Source organism: Meleagris gallopavo, chromosome 2, assembly GCF_905368555.1.
Source record: "Meleagris gallopavo chromosome 2, MGAL_WU_HG_1.1, whole genome shotgun sequence".
In the NCBI taxonomy this organism is placed as follows: Eukaryota; Metazoa; Chordata; class Aves; order Galliformes; family Phasianidae; genus Meleagris; species Meleagris gallopavo.
This window is the reverse complement of record NC_139405.1, coordinates 78,481,169-78,504,646: the sequence shown is the minus strand read 5'-3', so window position 1 is coordinate 78,504,646 and position 23,478 is coordinate 78,481,169. Positions and strand designations below refer to the sequence as shown.

Sequence of the window (23,478 nt, the reverse complement as noted above, 5' to 3'; positions counted from 1 at the left end):
AAATTGCAGTTTGGAATTAGCGAGGCAGAAGATGTCATGCAACATGTGAGATGATCTTGTTAATCTGTCTGCTCAGCTGATAGCTCTTCTGGTTGAGCAGAGTTAATCTTCTTACTAGACCTCACTGGCTACATGAACCACTTCAAGGAGCAAATATGTTTGTTTGTTTGTTTGTTTTGTTTTGTTTTGTTTTTTTGTTTTTTATTTTATTTTTTTCCCAAAGCAACATATTTTCTGGGATGAAGGAAAAAGTATGTGCTGGATCTTCAAAGTTCATCATTTATCCTGCTAGTGTTAGTTAATGAAGTTCTCAGGTAATAGGAGAAGCAGAACATTAGGCAGGAAACAAAGGAGGTCAGTGCTAGAAAGGAGGTTATAATATTGTAGAAAATCAGCAAGCATTATACATCATGTCTCCTTTTTGATTTCCATAGTGAGGATTTTCATTGGTTAATCTTTACACAATATAAAACAACAACAAAATGCTACTGTATAATTTAAAAACTAAACTAAAAAATAACCACAAAAATTTCTGTTAATTCTGTTAAATTGAAGCTTATCATTCCTGATTTGTGTCCAGCCAGTTTCTAATCCACTATGCTCTATTAACCAACACTGTCTTTTTCTGTCCCTGCCAGTCCTATAGTCTCAGCATACGACCAGAAGCTACCTATGTACTGGTTCTGACTTGCACATTATCACTCACAATGCAGACCTAGAATACAGACTGATCAGATCCTTTGCTGTTTCCATAAAAATATGAGGGCTAGACAAGGAAAAGCAAAATATACTTTTGTTCACAGTTTCAAGAGGGATTCATGGGAGTATGACATAAGAACCTTGAGTACATGTCATGTTCATAGCCATACAGTTGTTTGGTTTTTTTTCTGTGAAAGGTCATTACTATTTGAAATAATCACTTTAATCATGCAATAATGTAATTGCAGATATGATCATTAATCAGTCTTTTTCTTAATCTGACATCCACTCTCCAATTTTTTCAGTAAAAAGCTTTGCTAATGGGATATTCAAATAGGAACTTTTTTCAGTGAGAATCGTTTTTTTATTTCCTGTGAGCAAGCTAGATAAGAGCTGAGAGCACACAATAACACAAATCATTTTACTGATAATCCAGTATTATCTCATAGCAGTGACACTGTGATAATTTGGATATTTTTGTGACTCTACTATCTGTTGTTTCATCTTAGTTCACTCACCTCCCTTTCTACCCCTGGCCCCTCACACTTCCAGCCCAGGGCAAGTGAGTGTGGAATTGGAGGAACAAGAGTAAAAGAACTCATGGGTTGAGATAGAGACAGTGAGACAGTGTAATAGGTAAAGGAAAAGGGAGAGGATGGAACAAAAAAACAGTGGTGCAAATGTGATCACTCACAACCTTGAAAAAAGAATCAGTGCCAATCTAGTCTAAAAGTAATAGCTACCTTGTTTTATTGCTTGCTGGCATTCAGTATGTATTTGGGCAGTTTGGATCAGCTGTCCTAGCTGTGTATGCTCCCAACATGTTGCCCACCCCCAGCTTACCCACTGAGGGAGGTAAGAAGGGAGCACAATGAGAAATGGAAAAGGTTTTGCTGCTGTGCAAACACAGCAGAGCAATAGTAAAACACTGGTGTGTTATCAGGGCTATTTCAGTCACAGACCCAAAAACACCATAGTATGAAGACAATTCTATGCCAACCAGACCCAGTAAAATCTCTTTTTCTTATTCTGTACTATTTGTCACACATATCCAATACATTCTCAACACCCTCCTCCCCCCAAATATTTTTATGTATACTTAAGTATCATTCAGTTAGTCTACGGGCAATCCCCATCAGGTGTCCATTCAGTTCATTTTTCCATGACTTGGAATCCATCTGTTACAGTGGTCATCCAGGAGAGGGGTTGGGTTGGACTGTTGGGCATTAAAGCTAGCTCAGGTTTGGTCACTGGCCCACTTACCCAGTCCTTTACAAGGCTCACGCACCTTGCTACCCAGGGATTGATTTTCTCATGTCATGTTCCTGGACAGCATTTCCAACTGGCTACTTAATTTTATGTGAAGTCATCATCAGCTTCAGTGCATACAATAATACTTAGCAATTTGGTTACATAGGGGTACGAAAGAAACCGGAGGCCCATTGTGACGTGGGTGAGAGCATCTGCCCTGGAGGAGCAGAAGATTTCATTCTTCTTTCATGAAGTGGCTTCTGGACTAGAGGAGAAGGAGCTATTTGCCAGTTGTCTCCAGAAGGTGGTTCCCAGAGTACTGGGATGGTAGCAGTGCAGGGGCCACATACTAGATTAGGCTGGAGGCCAATTTTTTTTTATCATAACTCTCCCAGGCAAAGCAAAATTAAGTGATAACACTGCAAAAGCTGAAAGCAGCCATTAACAACCTTCACATTTGTACAGAAAGAAAAGGAAAAAGCAGTGGAGCAAGTGAGAGAGCAAACAAGAAACTTGTCTGAGAACAGACAAGTCAGCATTGTGATCAGCAGCAGTAAGAGCCTGCCAAGTAACAGCTAGGTAAAAAGTTTATTCTAGAACACTATTATCAAGTCTACTGTCTTGAACGCATCTTGAGTCCCTGTTCAAGTGCCAAAGCAGACTGCTATAGGTAAACCTCTGTCAATACCAAGCAACAGCACACCTGCTTGCTCATCTCACACTCCAAGCGTGTCAGGGGAGAGAATAGGAAGAGCAAAAGTGAGAAGAACTTGTAGATTAGGGGAGACACCTTAGTAAGTGAAGGAAAGGTGAAAAAAAAACAAATAATGCAAACGCAGTCACTCACCACATCCCAAAATCAGACCAATCTCCAGCAAGTCTCTGAACAATGGCTACCTTAGAAGACAACTCTCCCTGGTGTTTATTGCTGAGCACATATTTATATGGTATGGTAATATACCCAATGGCCAGCTCGGGGAGTTGTCTCAGCTGTGTCCCTTCCCAACTTTACTGCAGGAGGCAGTGGGGAGCAGAGTTAGAAACAAAGACTTTAATGCTGTGCAAGCACTGCTGGACAACAGCCAGAACATTGGTGCATTATCGAGGCCATACCCAAAGAAAACAAGAAATTAAAGACTGTAGTTCATTTTTTAAGTTTTCCTAACTCAATTATTTGCTTTCAAAGTTAAAGAAAAATTCAGTGCTCTATCTCTCATTGCATATTTCTCTAACAGCCAGATCAGTAAATTTGCTCATGAGTTATTCAGATTCTTATGTAAAGAACTGCTGATAGCATAGACTGTGGCACTAACAATTCAGTATCCTGCAGGTTAAAAACACTATTTAAAAAATGAATGGATAAATAATTACCCTGCTTAGTGTTATCTTTTTTGCACAAACACAGGAAAGTCCAGACAAATGGAGAGGTCATTGCAGACTGGTACATTTGGGGCAAATTCACAGGGGGACTATAATATGATGTCAAGAACTGAAATGCCTTAATTTTGGGCATGTGGCTTCTGGAGTGAGGTTTGTAGACCCTGAGCAGGGCTTTAGCTTCTTCACCTGATTGGTGAAGAGCCACAGCTACAGAAATCCAACCAGGATCAGCAGTAGCCAGAACACTGGGCATGGGGAGTTCTTAATGTTGCAAGCCAGAAATACTGAAAAAGTGGTGTCTGAATTTAGTCCTGTGTCTCACACCTCCTTCTGTTCTCTAATATCTCCACAATTGAATTTGCAGTCTTGTTAATCTCAAAGTGAATCCTGGATTTGTTCTGGAGATTAGAAATCACCCATTTCCCAGTGAAGCTGCACTCTGATTTTAACCTTAAAAAGGTTCGAGTTAGTGCTTTGAAACAGTGATAGTTTTCTACACAGAAAATCTGCCACTGATGTGAAATTGTCTGAAATTTAGGCTAACCAAAATTAAAAGGAAATCTGTTTCCAGGTGGGAGTTGTAGGGAAAATATTTACACAGCAGACTGACTCTTCTTTCTCTTTTTCTTTCTTTTTTTTTTTTTTTTTTTTTTTCTCCTCTTGGAAGCTGTCCAGATGGTTTAGTGTGTGTTAGGGTAAGCACTGATACACTGTCTAGTGGGCACAGCAGTAGAGGAAGAGATATTTGATATTTATTGTCCTTCCCTGAAATGCAATATGTGACTATCAACTGCATCAAAACAGTGAAGGCCTATAGACAAAGAAAATAGGCTGCTGAAAGGGGACAGTGTTCTCAAGAAACTATTCAGTACGCAGTCAAATACTGTTGCAGTGATTTCTCTGTACTGTTAAATTTCTGTCTTTTTTTTTTTTTAAGATGCTTTTTTTTTTATGTGTGTAAAATGACAAACTGGTAACTACTCCTAATAAGGAGAAAAGAGAGAATTTAAGAAATCTGGCTAGAGATCATTCCAGAGTTTCTGCTCTGGCCTGCCATTGTGGAGTTTGTTTTGCAGAGCTTGAAAGCTGTTTCTTTGGATCCTGAAGCAAAGTGACATAATGACCTTCCAGCATGACTGCTGTAGGGTCTTCAGTTCAGGAGCCAGGACAGCTGTGAGGCTAATGTGGTATCCAGCAAGCCTACAGACAGGTCCTTGCACCCTTGCATGGATCTTGTCCAACTCAACAACTTGGTGGTCCAGTTTAGCCTTCAGAAGAGTGATAATCTCACTAGATAAAAGTTCTAGTTAACTGCTCAGGTATTGTATAATGTCTGTTTAGATTAATAATTAATGCTGCTGAAATTTACTGTAGTGGAGAGAATAAATTTCTGCTGAGCACTGCAGTTTTAGCCTGAATTTTCTGCTTTTTAAATGTTATGTATAGCTGTTTCAAGTAGCAGGTATGTTCCTGTAAATTATCCCATCATTTAAAGGTAATAGCTGTCAAAGACTGGATACATTTTGAAGATATCTTAGTCTGTTTTCAGATACTATTTCCTAAGTAGAGTAATATAGAGTGTTTATGTAGTTTGAAGGAATTAAAGATGACCAGTATAAAATTAGAACTGTTACCGTAATATAGCAAAAAATACTGCTTTTTTTTTTTTTTTTTTTTTTAATTACATTGATGTTCTGCAGACATAGGTCACTAGCAGTTTCATTTGTGATCTTAGCTCTCCTTTTCATGAAACTAAAGCTTCATATTGAGCCATACTTTTTTGGAGAAAAGGGGTTTATTCTTGAGTGGATCAAGACAACTTTGACTACTGACTTTTGTAAAAGACTCGGGCTAAGGATGAGAAAACTCATTAAGTAATACATTGAGAGTGCATAGTATAGTGCAGGATATGGATGTAGCAGTGTACTGGAGCAGTACCTACAGAAGGCCATGGCAGTGGTCTGGGAACAAGAAGAACGAAACAAGTAATTCACTACACCATTGTACCACTTGTAATCATGCTAATATAATTAAATTCTAAAAAACACTTTGAAGATGCAGCAGTTGTAGTTCATTTATAAGCAAACATTACATTAATTCACTGCAGTACCATTACAATTTGTGTGGCTTTCTTCTTTATTTAATCCCTTGCCATTTCTGTTCTTCCAAAGACCAAAGAAAACAAAGAAAAGGTTGAAAGATGTTTCTGACAGTCTCATTCCCAAAAGGAACAAATAGAAGAGGGGAATCAATTATTTTTCTTTCAGTGCTCTGAGATGTATCCTGATATCAGTACAAGTAAAATGTTCTAAGAGAAAAATCAACTAATGTAGTTGGCATGTCCATTGTAAAGTTATAGGTGCCTCGAAACAAGATCAGCTTGAAATATGTGCATGCAGAATTTCTGTGTAGGACATTTATTTATTAATTTATATCATTATACATTATACATTAATTTATATCTTTAAGCTGTGGTTTCTTGTGAGAGGGTGACTACCACAGTTCACTCTCTGGTGTTTCAGCCCCTCCCTCCTTTCAAACTCCTGTCATTGTCAGATTGGATAATATTGAAATTGTCCAAATGGCTTAACAACATGATAAATCATAGAATCATTAAGGTTGGAAAAGACCTCTAAGGTCATTAAGTCCAACTGTCCACCTTCCACCAATACTGCCTACTAAACCATGGTACACAGCTGGATCGTGTTCAGCCAAGTGTAGACCAACACCTCCAGGTCCTTAATCTCTTCACAATCTTTAAGCCATTCTACCCTAAGCCTGTAGTGTTGCCTGAGGTTGTCGTGGCCAAAGTGCACAGAGTGACTGGTTGCCAGCTGTATTTAACTCCATATATCACCAGTCTCTGGGCCCAGCACTCCAGCTACTGAGTCTCCAGCAAAAAGTCTACTTGTCCTCAAGCCACAAGCAGCCAGCTTCTCCAGTAGAATACCATGAGTGACAGAGTCAAAGGCTTGGCTGAAGTCTAGATAGACTACATTAAAGACCTTTCCCTCATCCACCAGTTGGATCACTTGATCATAGAAAGAGATGGAGCTGGTCAGCAGGACTTGCCTTTCATGAACCTGTGCTGGCCAGGTCCGATCAGTCAGCTTCCTGCACATGCTGTGTGATCTTACTCAAGATTATCTGTAAAGGTGCTGAAAAAAATTGCTAGAAGGTGCACAAAAGTGACATTCCTGTTGTCATCTATATTTCTTGGATGTACACTGGAATATTTCCTGCCCAGGTGGGCATTCTACCACTTTGATATCTTAATTTTGAGAAGCCCTTCTGCACTTGGACTCCCTATGCAGAGGTGAGGGACGTTAGTTCCTGGATATGTGATGACTGTGTACCCTTTTGTGGTTGTTGAATAAATGGCAAAACTAACAGCCTGATTTTAGCATGTAACTTTCCAAATAATAGAGCTGTAGCTGACATGGGCCTCCTTTTTATAAAAGCCTTTGTTTTTGGAAGCTACAAATGCAGAGATTACTAAAATAAGTATTTAGCCCACGGGAGAGGACTAACAAATTGCTTTGTTAAAGCTCTTTAAAAATCCTGTCCAGAGATCTTATCAGGAAGTTAACTAGAGGAAAACTAATGTTTAGACTGTCCCATGTTGTGCAGGAAAGATTTTCATAGTTTTGTGTATTTATATAATACTGAGAACACACGAGTGCATATCTTCATTCTCCAAGGAGAGCTGTGCTGAGTAAGGCTTTCCATTGTAATCCTAATCAGATCAGTGAATGAATGTCATCTGTCCCAGAGAACTGAGCTGTCCTTTTTAGGAAGGATGCTAACAGCTTGTTCTCAGTGGCCCACAGTATTCACTTGGTCAGTAGCAGAGTGCTCATTCGATGTGTTTAAATTATGAATTGCCCATTATTTCTTGTAAGAGTACCTTGGCTCTCTTATAAGAATAGAAAGGTCATGATCATATATATATAAAAAAAGTGATTGCTAAAGAGAAACAAGTTAAAAAAGCATGGCAATAGAGGTCTCTTTATATTCTGTCCAATTAACAATTAGACTTCTAAAAATCTGCATCAAAAGGTAGTGCAGGCTACACTTTGGCAGGCTGCTTGTTTTTCTACTTCTTTGTGTGGTGAACACCTGATAAACAATAAGAATATGTCTGAAATGTTTAACAAGTTCCCTCTTTCTCCTTGCAAATGAAAAGGAAAAGTGAAAAAAAAACTTGCTCTTTTAAAAAAACTTACTGGAAAGAATTTTATTCACTGTCTTTGAAACTGCAGGAGGTAAAATGTTCTCAATTCAGTTGCATTAGCGTATAGACAGTATCTGTATAATTGCTGACTGGCAGACAAAATTTGCTTTGTGCTAATGTTTTACTTTGGCCCAATGCCATCACTCTCTTTTATTATCCTTGAGGACAATTATTTATGCTGATCTACAGCATTGTCAATTTTTACTTTGATGTGCAGCAAATATTTTCTAGCAGCAATTGTAGTGTTATTTAAACAAGTCTCAGTTTACCTGGTTAACAAATTATCAGCCACATCATTTATGGCAGTGTCTGTAATCACATCATTGAAATGATCTGGTCTCATAGCAATAGGAATACAGCACACATAAGGAGTCTGCATTATCAAGATGCAGCTGCTCCTGTAGCCAGGTTGAGCTTTGTGAACAACTTGGTGGTTGCTGCTGAGAGAAGAAGAGCTACCCTGGAAGTGGAACTTCTAAAGAGCAGAGAATTCCCAAGGACCAGCAGCTTTCCTACCAGCATAAGATGGCATAAAACCCACATAAATGCCAGGAAGCAGTAAGGCATTTGTGTTGTAATAAGGCATCAAATCCCAATTTCCAGAATGCTTGTCCACCAGGTCAAAGAATAAGCAGCTCTTGCTTCATGGTAGCATTTGGGCAGTGAATGTGAATTACCACCTGGGGCAACTTTGCTTCTGAAGACCTTTTCAACCACAGTCTGTCTCTATCTTTGTTGGAGTCACACAACAGGAGCAGGGAAAGCAAAGATGAGCTGTATGCTACTGTCACGAAAAGCCAGCAAGGATTTGCATTGCTCTGAAGGTGAGCAGTTGAAACTTAAGTATTGTTAGCTTTGTTTATTTTCAACAAAGCGAGAGCTCATTATGTCAGCTAATCTGTTCTCCAGTAGCTCCTCCTGCATCTTTACTGCTCTGGTGGTAAAACAGAGGGGCTGTATCCTGTCAGACTACTTGGTGATCAAGCTGCTGCTGCCTTTACAGATGAGAAGCTAAGTCTGAAGCAGTCATGTGGCTGGTATCCTGTTAAGAAGCATTTTCTGCCTTGAAATATCATTTACCAACCCCATTTGTTGTCCCATTGCTTTTCTATCCCCTCAAACCATCCAGAGATATATTTTTTTATCCTGCCTAGCACTCCTTATTCTCTGTAACCTTTCATACCCTCATCTTCATGATTTATCACTCATATTTTCGTGTCTTTTCAACTTTTCCAGGGGAATTGAGCATCTCTGTCATTGATTATTCATGTCCACTTCCCCTTTATTTTATAAGCTACTAAATTTGCCATGGTTTTATATGTTAATAAAGTGTAATTAGCAGCTCTGGGAAGCACAAGGATTGTAATAAGTAATACAGTCACATTTCTGTCTGTGCACGTATCTGCCTTTTGCATTGGGGCTCTGGGTGCCAGTTTGTCACATCTGTGCATTCTTTAGATTATCAGCTGATTTCTGAGTGCCTCCAGGGCATGGGTGTATCAGGGTCAAGACAGCACTACTCTGCTGACCCTAGCAAAGCCACTGTGCCTATGGACTTGATGGCAAGGACATGGTAGTAACCTGCTACTGGTAGTGAAGCCCAGTGCAGAGCAGGGAGCCATTGCCTTGCCAAAAATAATGGATGGTGGGTTACTTCATCTGTAGGAGTCCCATGGAGTTTTTTAAAGGGGAACCCCTTAGATTGCAAATGTGTTGGGCTCCTGCCTGACCTTAGCACCATTTTCCTTCCTCAGTCTCAGTCACTGTCTTTCTATTTGGCTCAAATATCCACAGACCTTCTCCTTATAAAGGTCAGGTGAATGATGGGATGTATTTAGAACATGTTTTCTTTCATATATTACCAGGAAAGCCAGAGATACTCACTTTGAACTCTTGCCACACACAGGAGTACAGCAAAACTGATGAGTCCTTGTGACTGTAGTACTTGAGATCACTTTTCTCAAAAATCTCTTAAGAAACTGCCTTACCGAAGTGATTTCTGTCAAATTTTATAGAGTTATTATGCATTTTTATAACGTTTTTTCAAAGTATTTTGAGGTCATATATTTTCATTGCAGACATTAATAAGAAAACTCCTGTTTGAAATTTTATTGCTGCTTTATTTGAAAGTGTGGTGCTTTTTCTTCCTAATCCACAGTAAAGCATAAAAGTGTCAATAGCATTATAGTGAGTTTTGTAATGCAGATATTTCAGAACATGGGAGAAATTTCTTCTAGCTGATCACCTTTTGGTTGTTCAATGTTCTGTTAATTTTAAAATGAATTAATGCATTGGGTTCTGTGCTCTTGCAATCATACTCTTAATTCAGCTCATTAGTTAACCTTCAGGGTCTTTATTTAGAGAGTGAGTCCAGATTTGATAGTCAGCAAAAATGTGGGATAGACTTAGGGGTTCTTCCAGAAGTAAAAATTGATAATTAGCACTTGCAGAAAGCTTTTGATGATTGGTTTCTGGAGGTTAATGTTCATACATACTGGTGCATCAGCCAGTCACAAAGTCACTGTCAGAGCAAGGAATGTAGCTCTAATCCTTATGATGCTATTTTCTGGCTGTGACTATTTCCACACCCTGGTTTTTTTTTCACATTTCTTATGAAAACATGAAAAGAACATGGTCTTAAGTGGTGATGGACTTAAAGCTGATTGAGACATCAGGATTAGGAAAAAAAAAAATAGGACTTAAAAATGTGATGCAAGATGAGGACTCAACTGAGCAGTCTGCTCTTGAATACTTCTGAGGCAAACAAGTCACTGGAGGCTCATGAAAACTGTTTGTGCTCTTGAAAGGAAAAAAAACAAACTCCTGGGGGGCTGTGAAAATGATGTTTGCCTTGAGCCAAGCAGCTGCAGAAATGCTTGCAGTAGCTGCCTGCCTGCAGGTTGCTTGCTTACAGTCTTCAGGTTTATAAAGAGTAGCCTAAGCCAATTTAAACCTGCCCGAATGCCAAAAGGGTGCCCTTATTTTTCTCACTGTGGGTTGTACTCATCTACTGCTTCCCTACCTTTGGCTCCAGAGACATGTGACACATGTAAGGATAAACCCAGGGTGAAAAAAAAGGCTAGTTCTCGATCATACTGTCTTCACATGTGCTTTCTTATACAGCTCATGCTCCTCAAGGCTTTTCATCTGCTTTAGCAGAGCCAGGCTGGATCCTTTTCAGATTTAGCAACATCTGTGCAATTTTCTGGTTTTATTCTTAGAAGTCAAGGGCTTAACTGATCATCTTTTGACAGAGCTGCAGTATTGCTTATTATTCATCTAGGTATTTAATGATTACATTGCTCTCTTTTCATCCGTGGCATTGTTGGGTTTGCTTCCAGTAACGTTTCAGCTCATACCATGGCCTCGTTGTGAGATCTGTCAACTTTATCTGGATTTACTTTGTGCCTATTAATTTTAGATATATGTTAAATCAGAAATTACCATCAGCTCATCACCCTCAAGGATTTTTCATTGATGGAAATATGCCTATTTCCTCTGTTTAATTGTATGTTGAATGTAAAAGTTAGGTTGTCCCTAAAAGTAACAAAGAAGGGACTTGTAACTGTCTCGAGTATCTCCATATGTTAGCATTTTAAAATGTAATGGTAATAGTTCTGTGCTCATAATGATAAGCAGCATCTGTCTGCAAGGTCTATTTTCCAATCCATGATGCTGATCCGTGCAGGAGACTGTAATTTCCTACGCTCCAGTGTGGCTTTATTCCTTCAGGCATTTAATTCCCCTGGCAGTGAAAGCAAATAAACTTGGCATTTCTCATAGGGCCAAGTGAGTAGGTGGCATTCATTGGAAATTATGTATCACACTTGGAGAAACATTTTTTTTGCTTCCTACTTAGGAGCTAGAAGGCAAAATGTAAACACGAATGATGGTAGGATAGGCTTTAGTAAACTTTGGTTGGAAGACAGAAGGTTCTTAATCTTACACACTATTATGGCCTTCCAATGACAGCCAGGTCAAAGAATTTTTCCTTTTCAACTAGAGCTTATTTTACTTAACTTACATGGTCCCCTGTGATTGTGGGTGGCTTGTGAGTTTACAGGTTCAGGAGAAGGCAGAGGTGGAAGGAAACAAGTGGGCAAAGCAGATAATGCTGGGCAAAAACTGAGGTTGAATTTCAGTGATAGCAGCACCTGTAACTGTTACAGTGAGAAATGGGTCTCAAAAACTAACAAGATCAGGAGATAGGAGCAAAAGGAACGCTAAGTTTTGAGGTCAGGAGCATTGCAAACCACTACCATGCAGATGGCAAGTATGTGGAGGTCCAAAGACTACCTGTTACTATTCTGTACTGAAAGTGTACATGTGCACAGTCAATATTTAAAGGGATTTCTCTTACTGGATACATTTAAGTTAAATATATGTAACTACTGATTTTAAATATTTAGAAATAATTGCTACGTAATGATGAGCACATAGCTGAAATTTCCTGACACTTACGTAGTATTTTATGTGTCAGAAGTAGTTAAGTAGGGTATTAATATTCTACTTTATAACCATGTGGAGGAGGAGAGGAGTCTGAACTGGGTGCTTTTATTGTTTGTCAGTGGCCATAGAGGAAATCTTTATTAAACTGCTAAGAAAACCTGAAACTTCCTAGTTTCTTGCTATTTGCCAATTCACTAAATTGTGCTCTGTTCTTCACTATTTCCCTTAAAAACTGAAGTCTATCAGCTTATCTGATGTTAGAAGAGTAGCAGTTGTCCTATGCAATAGTAGTAAAAGCAGTAGTAAGACTTTGAGATCAGACACTGATTTTAAGCAGCTCAACCCTAAAAGAAACATAGTTATGACAATGAATCTTTTTTTTTTTTTTTTAACCTTTCTATAAAACACAATTCTTTATGGTAACATTTCATTTATAACCATGTGATGTGTCCAAATTTGAGATAAGATTGCTGACTTCAAAGGATGAGAGTTGTAGTGAAGTCTCTTCCATCACAGAAAAAGTGAAGAGGTCAGCTGGAGGTTTCCATGTTAGTATTTTGTTTGCTGAAATGCGTGTTGGAAACCTCATCAGAAGCTTGTTTGAATTGTTAGGCACCTAACTACTTAAAAATATATCTGCAATGAATTTCTTGTTCATACAAATCCATGTTTATATTTCTCTACCAAATGAAGTAGTGAAAGGTGTTTCAGTTAGAGAATATATGCATTTTTTCATTTCCTTTGGAGTTGGTGATGTCATTACCTTTCAGAATAAGTTTACATGGGAGAAAATGGATAAGTATCAGTATTTTCCAGAGCTTTATTACATATCATCCTTTACTCTGATACATAGCATGGGAAGATCAAGCAGGAAAACATGAATACAGATGTTGGCTCATCTTTTTTTTTCTTTTTTCTTTTCTTCTAGGATTATGATTGCTTTTTTGAATCGAAGGAGAGCAACACTGTCTTCTCCTTTCTTGGACTGAAACCTAGTTTGGCACCGAAGGTCAGTGTAATATGGCAGACTTTTCGTGGAATTCTTGAAATATTGAGACTGAACTTTCCTTAAACTGAATGAACTTTTCATCTAGATGCACAGCTACCGTGGTAGCTATTACTTCATGTTAATGAGGTAATTGAAATACAAAGAGAAGTAAAGCATTTAAAATAAAAAATAAGCATACACATATGAGGTAATTTGAGTCCTCACATAATGAAGTTTGAGAAGTATATTTTTGTGTCACATTATCAATGTGAATTGATAGCAACTGGCTTTTTTAACTGGACAGAGATAGTCTTGATCACTAGAATGTCTGGAACTTATCTCATGAAAATGTCATTGTGTTGGCTATATGGCCAACAAAGACAGCACTTACTGATTATGCATTATTATTTTTTTAAGTGCTGACTAGATGGAGCAGCCAGGAGTTGCAGAAACTTTATGGATAATAATTAAAATTTAAATAATACAAATTTGCAGAACAGAATACAAATCCAGTAAACATATTTCTGTTGAGGACAGTATAATATATGAGATTTTATTGTCACCTGGAAGCCTGAATAATATCTTCAAATGTCTATATAAGCACCCTTGGGCATTAGATTAGAAACATAGGAGAGGATTTTCTCCCCTTTGCTGCTGTAATATAGCTGTGGTTGGTAGTAGTGCTGCTTCAGGCCTGGATGGTAGCTCTTTGGTATGTACAGAGTTACTCTCCTGTCAGGAGTTTATTTCTGGACTGCCTGGAGGAGACGAGTAGGAGGGAACTTCATCAGGGAACCACAAAAGCAGGTTATTTTGGCAGCATGCCTTGCTTTGGAGCTTGAAGAGTTAGTCCCAGGAAAAAGATGTTCTTTTGCTATCAGAAATAGCAGCTTGTATGCAGTTATATTCCCGGGAAAGAGCCTGCTATAAACCTGGAGCATTGTCATTACAAGCTTGGCTAGAACACTCTATCAGTCCAGTATTGTTTCAGAGGGATGTGTCCTTAGATGTTTTGTGGACAAGGGGTAGGAACATTCTATTGTGAGAGTTACAGACACAGAAAATGAATACGTATTCATAGCATTAATAATCTTTTTTTCCCCCTCTCTTTTCTTTTAAATAGGAGTCATAACCCCAGAAAACCTCTCTGAAGTATCAACAACTGCATCTTCTGGATGAATGACCCTGTTCTTTGGCACATGACAGCTTCACTTATGGATCACTGTGATAGAGCAAACTTGTATCCTTAGTAGTAGTCTGCTTGCTATAAGATGGTGCTCTCCCACCAATGTGGAGTTAATAAGATGTATATGAAATAGGATTAAGGCTGGGCTACGCATCTTCCTTTTTAAAAATACTCATTGATGGTAGCACTTCTATCTTTGGATTGTTTTTGCAACTAGCACTGATATTCTAATAGATACATAGGTTTAAAGATAAGAAGTGGAAGTGCAGGGCTTCTGTCATTCATGAATAAATTCATACAGACAGGTTCCTTATGTTTTTAATTCTACCAACTACTGTTTCTGAAATTACCTCATCAGCACAGTTAAAATGCCGGTGGTTATTAGAATGTTTGTGCTAACTACTATCCAGAAAAAAAAACTGTTGATCTTAACATCTTAAGATCTCAGTTCAAGCCAGTAACTGCTGTATTTTTATTCTACATTTATTTATTATTATCCTTATGCTAGATCATTTTTATGGTAAGAAACAACAGTTGCTAACCTTTGTCATGAAAACTTGATTTGCCTCACGATACTGGTTCTTTAAAAACAATTGTTATCATGAACGGGGTGCCAAAGCAAGATATTTTGACATGGTTCCTTTTCCAAAATAGTGTGAAATGCATGTGAAATCATGTGGTGAGGCTGTACTGCTTAGTTCAAAAGAAGAGGTCTCATAGCTAAAGATTTCTGTTATCTGTTTACCAAGAAAGATTAAACACCCAAAGTTGGACAGTTGGACTGTCTAAAAATGAAATTTTGCCAAAACTTTGAATTGACCAGTAATCAAACCTACATCTCCACCATTAGCCACATAAGAGTCAAAGAGATACTTTTGGAGAGAGCATTCAGTCCCCTTTACTGGTAAACACTTTGCCACTGCCCGTCAGCATACCTGAGTCGCCGAGCTGTTGTCCTACTTATGTCCCCACGTATGGAACTGTGGAGGTGCCTCAAAGATAGTGAGAAAGCTGAGCATGTACTTTGCTGGACGAGGCCACAACAGTCAGCTCAACTGAGGAACAGGAGCCAGGTGGAGATTGTTTCAGTAGAACTGTAATGACAAGCATAGCAGATGCAAGGCCTGTGACTTGCCAATAACCATTACAAAACATGTTCCGGAAAGAAGTCAAATTGCATTCTGTGTTTTGAATCAAGTCTGGCTGTTAAAATAAGAGCTATGCTGCAAACTGTCTCATTCCTAAGTGACTTCATAATGACTGGATAGTGCTACTCAAACACACATCCTCATGTCTTTGCATAAATGAAGGACAACCAAGCCTTTTTGTAATCACGGAATCTCTGAAGCCCAGCTTCTTCTAAAAGGTGTCAGAAATGAACCCTGTCTGTGCAACAAATCTCATGTTCTATTAAAGTCAATAACCATGCTGTCCTATACGAGTTAGTTGGAAAGGACAACTAGCGATCATCTGGTCCAGCTTTCTATAAACCAGGACTCACACCAACACTATCTCAGGTCAGATGTGGGCTTGTTTAGAGGTGTTAAAAACGTCCAGAGATGGAGGTCTCATAACCATCTATTTAAGCAGTGCTGATGCTGCAGTAATCTCCTAGCATCCAGCCTGTTCTCCCAGGTAGTAACTTGTAGCTATTCCTTTGCTTTCTCTTCCAGCTCTCACAGGAAGAGTTTGGCACCACCTTTTTGTGACCCAAGATAGTAGTAGGATCCCAAGATAGTAGTAGGATACCATAAGATCACCTCTTAGTCATCTTGATAGATTAAACAAACGCAGTTTTGTTAAATTTTTGTTAAACTCTCTTCATAGACTCTGTGTTTCAGGTCTCTGGCTGCTTTGGTTTGGTGGAGGGCTACTCTTTCCAGTTTCTTCAACTTGAGAAAAAGTGGATAAAATGTTTCAGAAGTAGCACTCATCAGTACCAAGTAGTGCATTGCTGGCTTATGTCCAACCTGACTTTCATCGAATCCCGCGGTCACCACCTCGAGGGCAGAAATTTGCTTTCATCCTTTTCAAAATTCAGGAGGTTTCTGTTAGCCCAGTCTTCGTGGCTATTGAGATCCCTGGACTGAAGCTCTGCCAGCCACTCAAGTTCTCAAGTTCTATGTTGTTTGCAGTTTTACTGAGGGTACACAGTAGATATTTCTCCAAGTCCCTGCCAAAGATGCTGAATGATAGATTCTCAGATTTTGGACAAGACAGTACTCAAGATAATAGAGGTATGATTTGAGCGATGTTCATGACTACCAGTTTCTGGAATAAAGAACAGGTTACCTTCCTTTTGGTGTTGTCTCAGCTACAAGCTGCTTACATCTGTGTGACTTTTCCCTTTAGTACAAAGGCAAGAAAGCTTTATAAAAGGAGATGTTAAGCTTTAAAATGATATCCATCCATAAATGTTTGGACCTTTTTGGTCTCTCTTTGGACCCTTGGGTACCTCCTCAGCTTAGCTAGGGGAGCTAGATGGAGCAAGAGCACACACAGATTTCATGTCCATGGTGGTATTTACTAGACAAAGTCTTGGTTAGAGCACCTTCTCTAGAGGACCCCTTAATGGGGGTTGATAACATTCATATGTATGTATGTCTGTATACAAGTGTATGTATATGCATTTTTAGGATTTATGTTGTATGTTGTAAGTTATTATTTCACTCTTGTCACCAATCCCATATTTTCATGAGACTTGACCTTTACTATAAGAGGGGAATGTGACACGAGATAGAGCTGTACATTAACAAGTTCTAAGTAATTTTTATTTTTTTTTAAGATTCTTTAACTTAGAAAAAGAATACAGATATAAATTGAGATAATTACACAGTTAATTACAGAGAAGCCATCCTGGATTTATCATGTACTTGATATATTGTAAACTTAGAAAACTGCCTGAAGTCCCACTTTTGAAAAAATCACACAAGTGAGTAAATCCACTTAAATAATCCCAGGGAAAATCCCTGGCAGTCTGTTGCAAAAGGCAATATCTTGCTGAATTCTCCAGGGATGAAATTAGTTTTACAGAATTCCTCTTGAATTTTGGTAATTGTAGAATAGAAATCTCCAGCTCAATGGAGAGCAAGTTCTGTTGCAGCCAAAAGGTGAAAGTAGCTTATTTCAGAGCATTCCTGTGTGTATAATCAGTTGTATGGTGGACAACACTAGCTCCAAGATATCCTGCTTGTTTGCATGGATTGGCAGTGTAAGTCCCTTAGAATGTTTGCTTTTGAATTACGAGCGGCTAGCTAAAAGCCAGAAAGCATATATGTTGCTTGAATGTGAATTTTGTCTGTTGTGCAACAGCCTTATTTTTGTAATTAAAGCAAGTAGAGTTCTAGTTTGTTACACAAGATGATCTGGAATTTTTTAAACCAGTTTTGTAATAATGAGATGTAACTACTGGATAATGGAAAAGTTCTGTGGAAATGAGCCATTTATTGAAAGAAATAGAAAATTCCTAATTTTGTTTAAGATATTTTGCATATAGAGGTGATCCCAATTTTTAGCTAATATTTGTAATTACCCCACTTTTTAAGGGAGAGAGTAGTGTGAGCTAAACTTTAAATATTTATACCTAGCTGAAGTGGTTGTGTGGGCCTATGTGCATGCACACGTTCACTGTATCAGTGGCTTTATAGAGATGTTTTTGCTTGTGCCACACACTGCTGGATAGTGCCTTGCCAGAGAGGGGACTGTTACTGTAGGGTCTTCTCAGATGTGCTCAGCTTTGAACTCACAAAGAGGTAGTTTCTATTATCACTATTTTTTTAATAAATCAGTATGTTGATTTTGTGGCCTGAGTCAAGAGACGTGCTTTGACTGTTTAGAATCAAACCTTCCAAGGAAGTGGATGTGGAATAAAGCCCCTAAATCCATCTTTGTGCTTTAAAATAACTCTCTTATGGAAGCATTGAGCAGCCCAAGTGTTATCACTGAAATGGAAGGAGGCTGCCAGCTCTTTGTGGGTTTCTTTGTTGTCCCTCCCAGTTCCCCCCACCCCTGTCAGGCCTTTCATTTAGGGAGTCCAGTTCTTGTTGGAATCCCGTGATAGCAAAGTGGAAGCCTGAGACTTCAGGCAGTGACTTGCGGCAAGAGAACTGCCTTCACAGGAGCACAACACTGGGATTTTCACCAGGTAGTGCCAAATCCCATCGGTTTTATGCAACTTCCCCACTAGTTTCACTACAGCTTAATGTGCGCAGTGCAGGGAGATGTAAGCACGAGCTGCTTGCCTCTTCACCCTGAGGAATCTGGGAGGGGAAATGGAGAGCTGCTTCTTGAGGGCATTCCTTCAGCCAGGGCAGATCCACCTCATTCCTTTCATCCTGTTCTTTGCCTCATCCTCATATGCTTCATCCCATCCTGCGCAGACCTGTGTGCAAAGCTCCTGCTCCCCACCGCTTGTAACACTGCAAAGCAGAGCTGGTGCTCGCCTCGACACGGCCTCGGTGTTCTGTAGCTCGGCGCGGGAGGGAACACGTTGCATCCTAGACTGTGTACACGTGGAGTTTTAAATTATGTATTAAAACTGTGCTCGTCTAATAAAAAATGTAATTCGGAAAAGGCGTTTGGACTGCGTTGTGTGTGCCAATGAAAACTACGGCGAAACGCCGCTCTTTGTCCTTGCTGCAGCTCCCTCTGGTGATAGCCCGGTGCTGTGGCTTGGGATAATTGATGCTATGGAAACGACGGGTGGCTTGGCCAGCAGCTCTGCTGGGAGCTGCATGCAGCCCTCTCTATGCCACAGTGCCTGGAAGAGATAGGGCTGAAGGCTTGTTGTCTTTTTGCTGCTCTTAATTTGTGTGCTAATGAGAAGAGGAAGGAAGAATGTAGTTTGTGAAGAGGCAGAGGTGAATGATGTACTGTAGGAACTAATATAGCTCATTTACTTTTAAGTATGATATGAGCAGCACACTAATATGTTCATATATACAATTTTTATCATTTAATTATGCACTTTCTAATTAAAATTACATCTGAAGAGGATATAACTTTATGATAGAATCATAAGATCTTTTGAATTGGAAGGGACTCTTAAATGTCATTTAGTCCACCTCCTCTGCAATTAACAGGGACACCTACAGCTAGATCAAGTTGCTCAGAGCCCCATCCAGACTGACCTTGGATGTCTCCAGGGATGTCCCATCCACCACCTCTCTGGGCAACCTGTTCCGGTGCCTCACCACCTTCATCATAAAAGAACTTCTTCCTTATATCTAATCTAAATCTTCCCATCTGTAAGTCTGAAACCTTTCCCCCTGTCCTATCAGTACTTTCTGCCTCAGCTTCCTTTTTTAATATACCCCCAGTGCCCTCTATTTACCCACTGCAAGTCTCTCTGCTTGGATGAGCATTGCAGAGAATGCACAGCTCTTTCCGGCTCACTATGTTTCTTTCTGTGTGTGGGGGAAGCCCAGACTCACACAACCTGAGATGCGAAACAAGTCTGGCAGAACCAACCTGCTGGTGTGCGCTTGTCATGAAGTGATTTAAAGAGTGGTGATGGCAGCAGGAGAAGCCTTTAGAGTTATTTTTGGCACCCAGATGGCACAGCAAAGCTGCTCAGGGAGCCAGTGCAGGCAGGCTTGGAGGCTGCTTGGAAGTGATGGGAGTTTCCCTGTGGCTTATCCCTGGTCCCTTGCTACGTTGAAGGCTCTCAGGTGCCCCTTGGGGTCTACTGTCTCCAGTGCTGTGATCCATTGGTATGGGCTGCACATTAGAATCATAGAATCATAGAATGACATGGAGATTAAATGGAAGTGGAGGAGGCCGAGGTGGTGCCAGGGCCTCTGGGCAGTGGCAGCATCTCAAACTGCAGTGGGCTGCTGGCACCACTGGTGCCTGAGGTGATCCCTGGGATGAAAAGTTCTTCTTTGTACAACAGTAGCACCACGAAGCACTTCTCAGCGGGTGCTTTAATTACTACAGCAAGCAGAATTCATAATTTAGAGATGAAACAAAGACAGAGACGGTGTTGGTATTTGCTTTCAGTATTTGGCAGAAGCCTTGTCACTTAGCAGTTTCTCATTTTAGCACTGCCTGAGCTAATGCTCCAGTTTAGCATATTTCCAGGGCATGTTGTGTGGGCAGATGAAAGAGCTGTACTTGCTAAATACATGAATTAAACATTCTCTTGACACACTTTAACCTTTGATTAATTCAAGGTGTCAGAAAAATCGATAGACAGGCATGTGCTCCTTGAACTTACACCAGCTGCAAGGCTAAAACGAAGATCTTGGGAAGACCTGAAATATGCAGCAGTCTTTTAAAAACCCCTTCTGCTCTTCCCAGGCATGTACCAAACCTGTGACTCTCACAGCAGCCAAGTGCTGTCAGCTGAGGCTGTGAGGAGCTCTGCCCCTTCCCACTCCTTGGCCATCTCTCCTTTACTTCCTGCCCACCAGGCCAAAATCACGTTTTCTTTTCTTGCTCTTGCTGTGTTTGCTCTAACATCTCTTGTCATGTCTGAATCTCATAAGTGGGCTTACAGCATGTTTTTTGCTCTGTTCTCTGTCTTTTCTTTGTTTCGCTCTCTGTCCTGGCTTCAAACACGGCCTCTGTGTGGTGTTCAGGCCCGTTTGCCACCCTGCATGCCCATCTCCCCACCTGGTGTCACCAACTGGGAAGCAGTAAAGCAGGTGACATGCTGTGGGATATCTGGTAGGCAGAAGTGTATGGAGCACGCTGACCGCTTTCTTCCTGGATAATTGGTGGGCATTTCAGAGCACCACCCATCAGAACCACCTGTCACTGAGCAGTGGCTGATGTCCCATGGAGCAGATACGTCACTGCCTGTGGGGTGCAGTAGGGTTTGTCCTCTCCAAATCCCATAGGAAAAGGTCTCTCATGGTTAATAATAACCAAGATAAATAACGTTGCAGATGCCCTCCAAATCCACCAAGAATAAACCATTAAAGTAAATATCATAGAACCACAGAATATCCTGAGTTGGAAGGGATCCACAAGGGTCATCTTGTGCGGCTCCTGGCTCCACAGAGCACCACCTAAAAATCAGACCAAACAGTGACTACTTCAGATTTTTTTTTTGCAACTTATGAACTTGTGAGGATTTTGATCACAGATTCTGCTTTGCCATTAAGAACTGCTCAACACTTCATCATCCTCTCACAAGTGAGTGGTCACCCACAGAAAAAACAGTTTGGTGCTCAGATTGCCTTTAAGCATCTCATCTAAACTGCTGATGTTACAATTTTGGCCTGTGAGACACCAGCACTGCTACTTCTTCCAGAGACCTGCAGCAGCCTCAGTGTCCTCTTCTGGGCAAGGATACAAAATCTGAGGCTAGCCAAACCAACTTCGCACCAGTGGACATTTTCTAATTGCATCCATTAGGACCCAAAGCCCAAGGGCTTCACCTGACTGGACTATGGACACTGAACTCCAGGAGAATACGCATGCACTTTCTTGGCACCATGGTGTCAGCAGGTGGCTGCAGGGCAAGCTGAAGAGGTAACTCTGTCTCAGGCAGCAGCCAGGAGTTCTGTGAGATAGATCCTGTCATCACTCCTTTGTTTGGCATATTTTACGCTTGCCTATAAAATGTCTGTAACAGTTAAGAGAATATATTGCTGAAGCCTCTGTTAATGGAAGCTAAGTGAGCTTTTCAAATGAAAGAAAATAAGTAGGGAGGCTCCTGGGAAATTAATTTTAATTTTAGAGACATATTTTCACAGTAGGCTCCTCGTCACGGCACACCTAAGATGAAGACAAAAGTTTTTACAGCCAGGCCACCTCTTCATGTCTTTATCCTACATTTTGCAGATGTGGGAAACAATAGAAGAGGTGAAAGCAGCACTTCATACAATTTACGGAAAGCTTTGATGTCTCATTTTAACTCTTTGCAACTCTTTGGGGTGGGAGGGCTGGTTTTGCAGCAGGAGATGATTGGTAGTCTCGCCAAGACAAGGAGACACAGGGTCTCTATTCAGGGTGGGGGAACACGAGCACAGCAGCTCTTCAGATCATGCCAAGTTGCACCTACTGGGGCAATTCACTGGCAATTCCCCACGCCTTTCTTTTTTCTAGCATTCAGGAACAAGGTGTCCTCATAAGAGAGTGTGAGTAGAATAGCAAAAGGATGAGTAAACCATTTTGCAGAAAGCTAATAAAATTTTTAGAGCAACTATAATTGACCTCCTGACAGAGCTCTTTACTGCCAAAAAAGAGCACGTGTGAGAGGCTCTCCTTGCATCAACACACAGACATGGGGAACACCCTAAGAATCTCAGTGTGGCTATTGTCAGGCAGCAATTTAGGCTAAGATTAGTGTTGTTTCTGTTAGATTCATCAGGCTAAAATTCTATAGTTTGACATAGATTCAACAGAACTTGAGGGATGAAGTTGTTTTAAATCAAACCATTATAATAGCACAATTTTCAAATATTTAAATATTCAAATATTTGCCACTTCCCTTCAACATTAATGGTGCAATCAAGATCATAGCAAATCTGTAAATACATTCACAATCCCAGTGTCCCAGAGGAGCTGGCTGATGTGTTGCTGAGCTGCTCTCCATTGTGTTTGGAAAGTTGTGGCTGTCAGGTGAAATCTCCAGGGACTGGAAAAAGGGAAACATCACTCCCATTTTTGTAAAAGAGAGGAAGGAGGACCCAGGGAACTACAGACCAATCAGCCTCACCTCTGTGCCTGCAAAGATCATGGAGTAGATCCTGCTGGGAGACATGTTAAGGAACGGTTGAGCAGATGATCCAAGACGTGATGATCCAGCGTGGCTTCACCAAAGGAAGATCGTGTCTGACCAATCTGGTGACCTTCTATGTTGGAGTGACAGCATCAGTGGACAAAGGGAAGGCAACACATGTCATCTATATAGATTTCTGCAAGACCCTTGACATGATCCCACATCACATCCTTATCTCTAAGTTGGAGAGATACAGATTTGAAGGGTGGACTATTCAGTGGATAAGGAATTGGTTAGAATGCTGAAGCCAGAGGGTTGTTGTCAATGACTTTACATTCAGGTGAAGGTTGGTCAAAAGTGGTGTTCCCTAGAGGTTTGTCTTGGGATGGGGAAATCTTTAACATCTCTATCAATGACAGGTGATGGGATCAAGTGCATCTCAGCACTATATGTTTGCACGATTCTATGATCTTCCTACATCATCAGTTGAATTTATCACTTAATAAATATGTCATCACTCTATTAACTGCAGTCCTGCTGCTGAATGCATCACTTGGCTTATTATTATTTTTTTTTTAATCCAGTTTAAAATATGTGTAAAGAAACAGAGATGCAAGTTA

At 40.1% G+C, this 23,478-nt stretch overlaps 1 protein-coding gene across 1 annotated transcript in view; it reads left to right on the top strand.

The window, feature by feature from the left end:
* SH3BGRL2 (SH3 domain binding glutamate rich protein like 2) overlaps positions 1-18,759 on the top strand; it is a 45,881-nt gene extending 27,122 nt beyond the window's left edge. The window contains exons 5-6 of the mRNA XM_085218442.1: positions 12,942-13,022; positions 14,125-18,759. Of these exons, the coding sequence (XP_085074568.1) occupies positions 12,942-13,022; positions 14,125-14,133 (90 nt within the window). The 3' untranslated portion in view covers positions 14,134-18,759. The remainder of the gene's footprint in view (positions 1-12,941; positions 13,023-14,124) is intronic.
* The last annotated feature ends 4,719 nt before the right edge of the window (positions 18,760-23,478 follow it).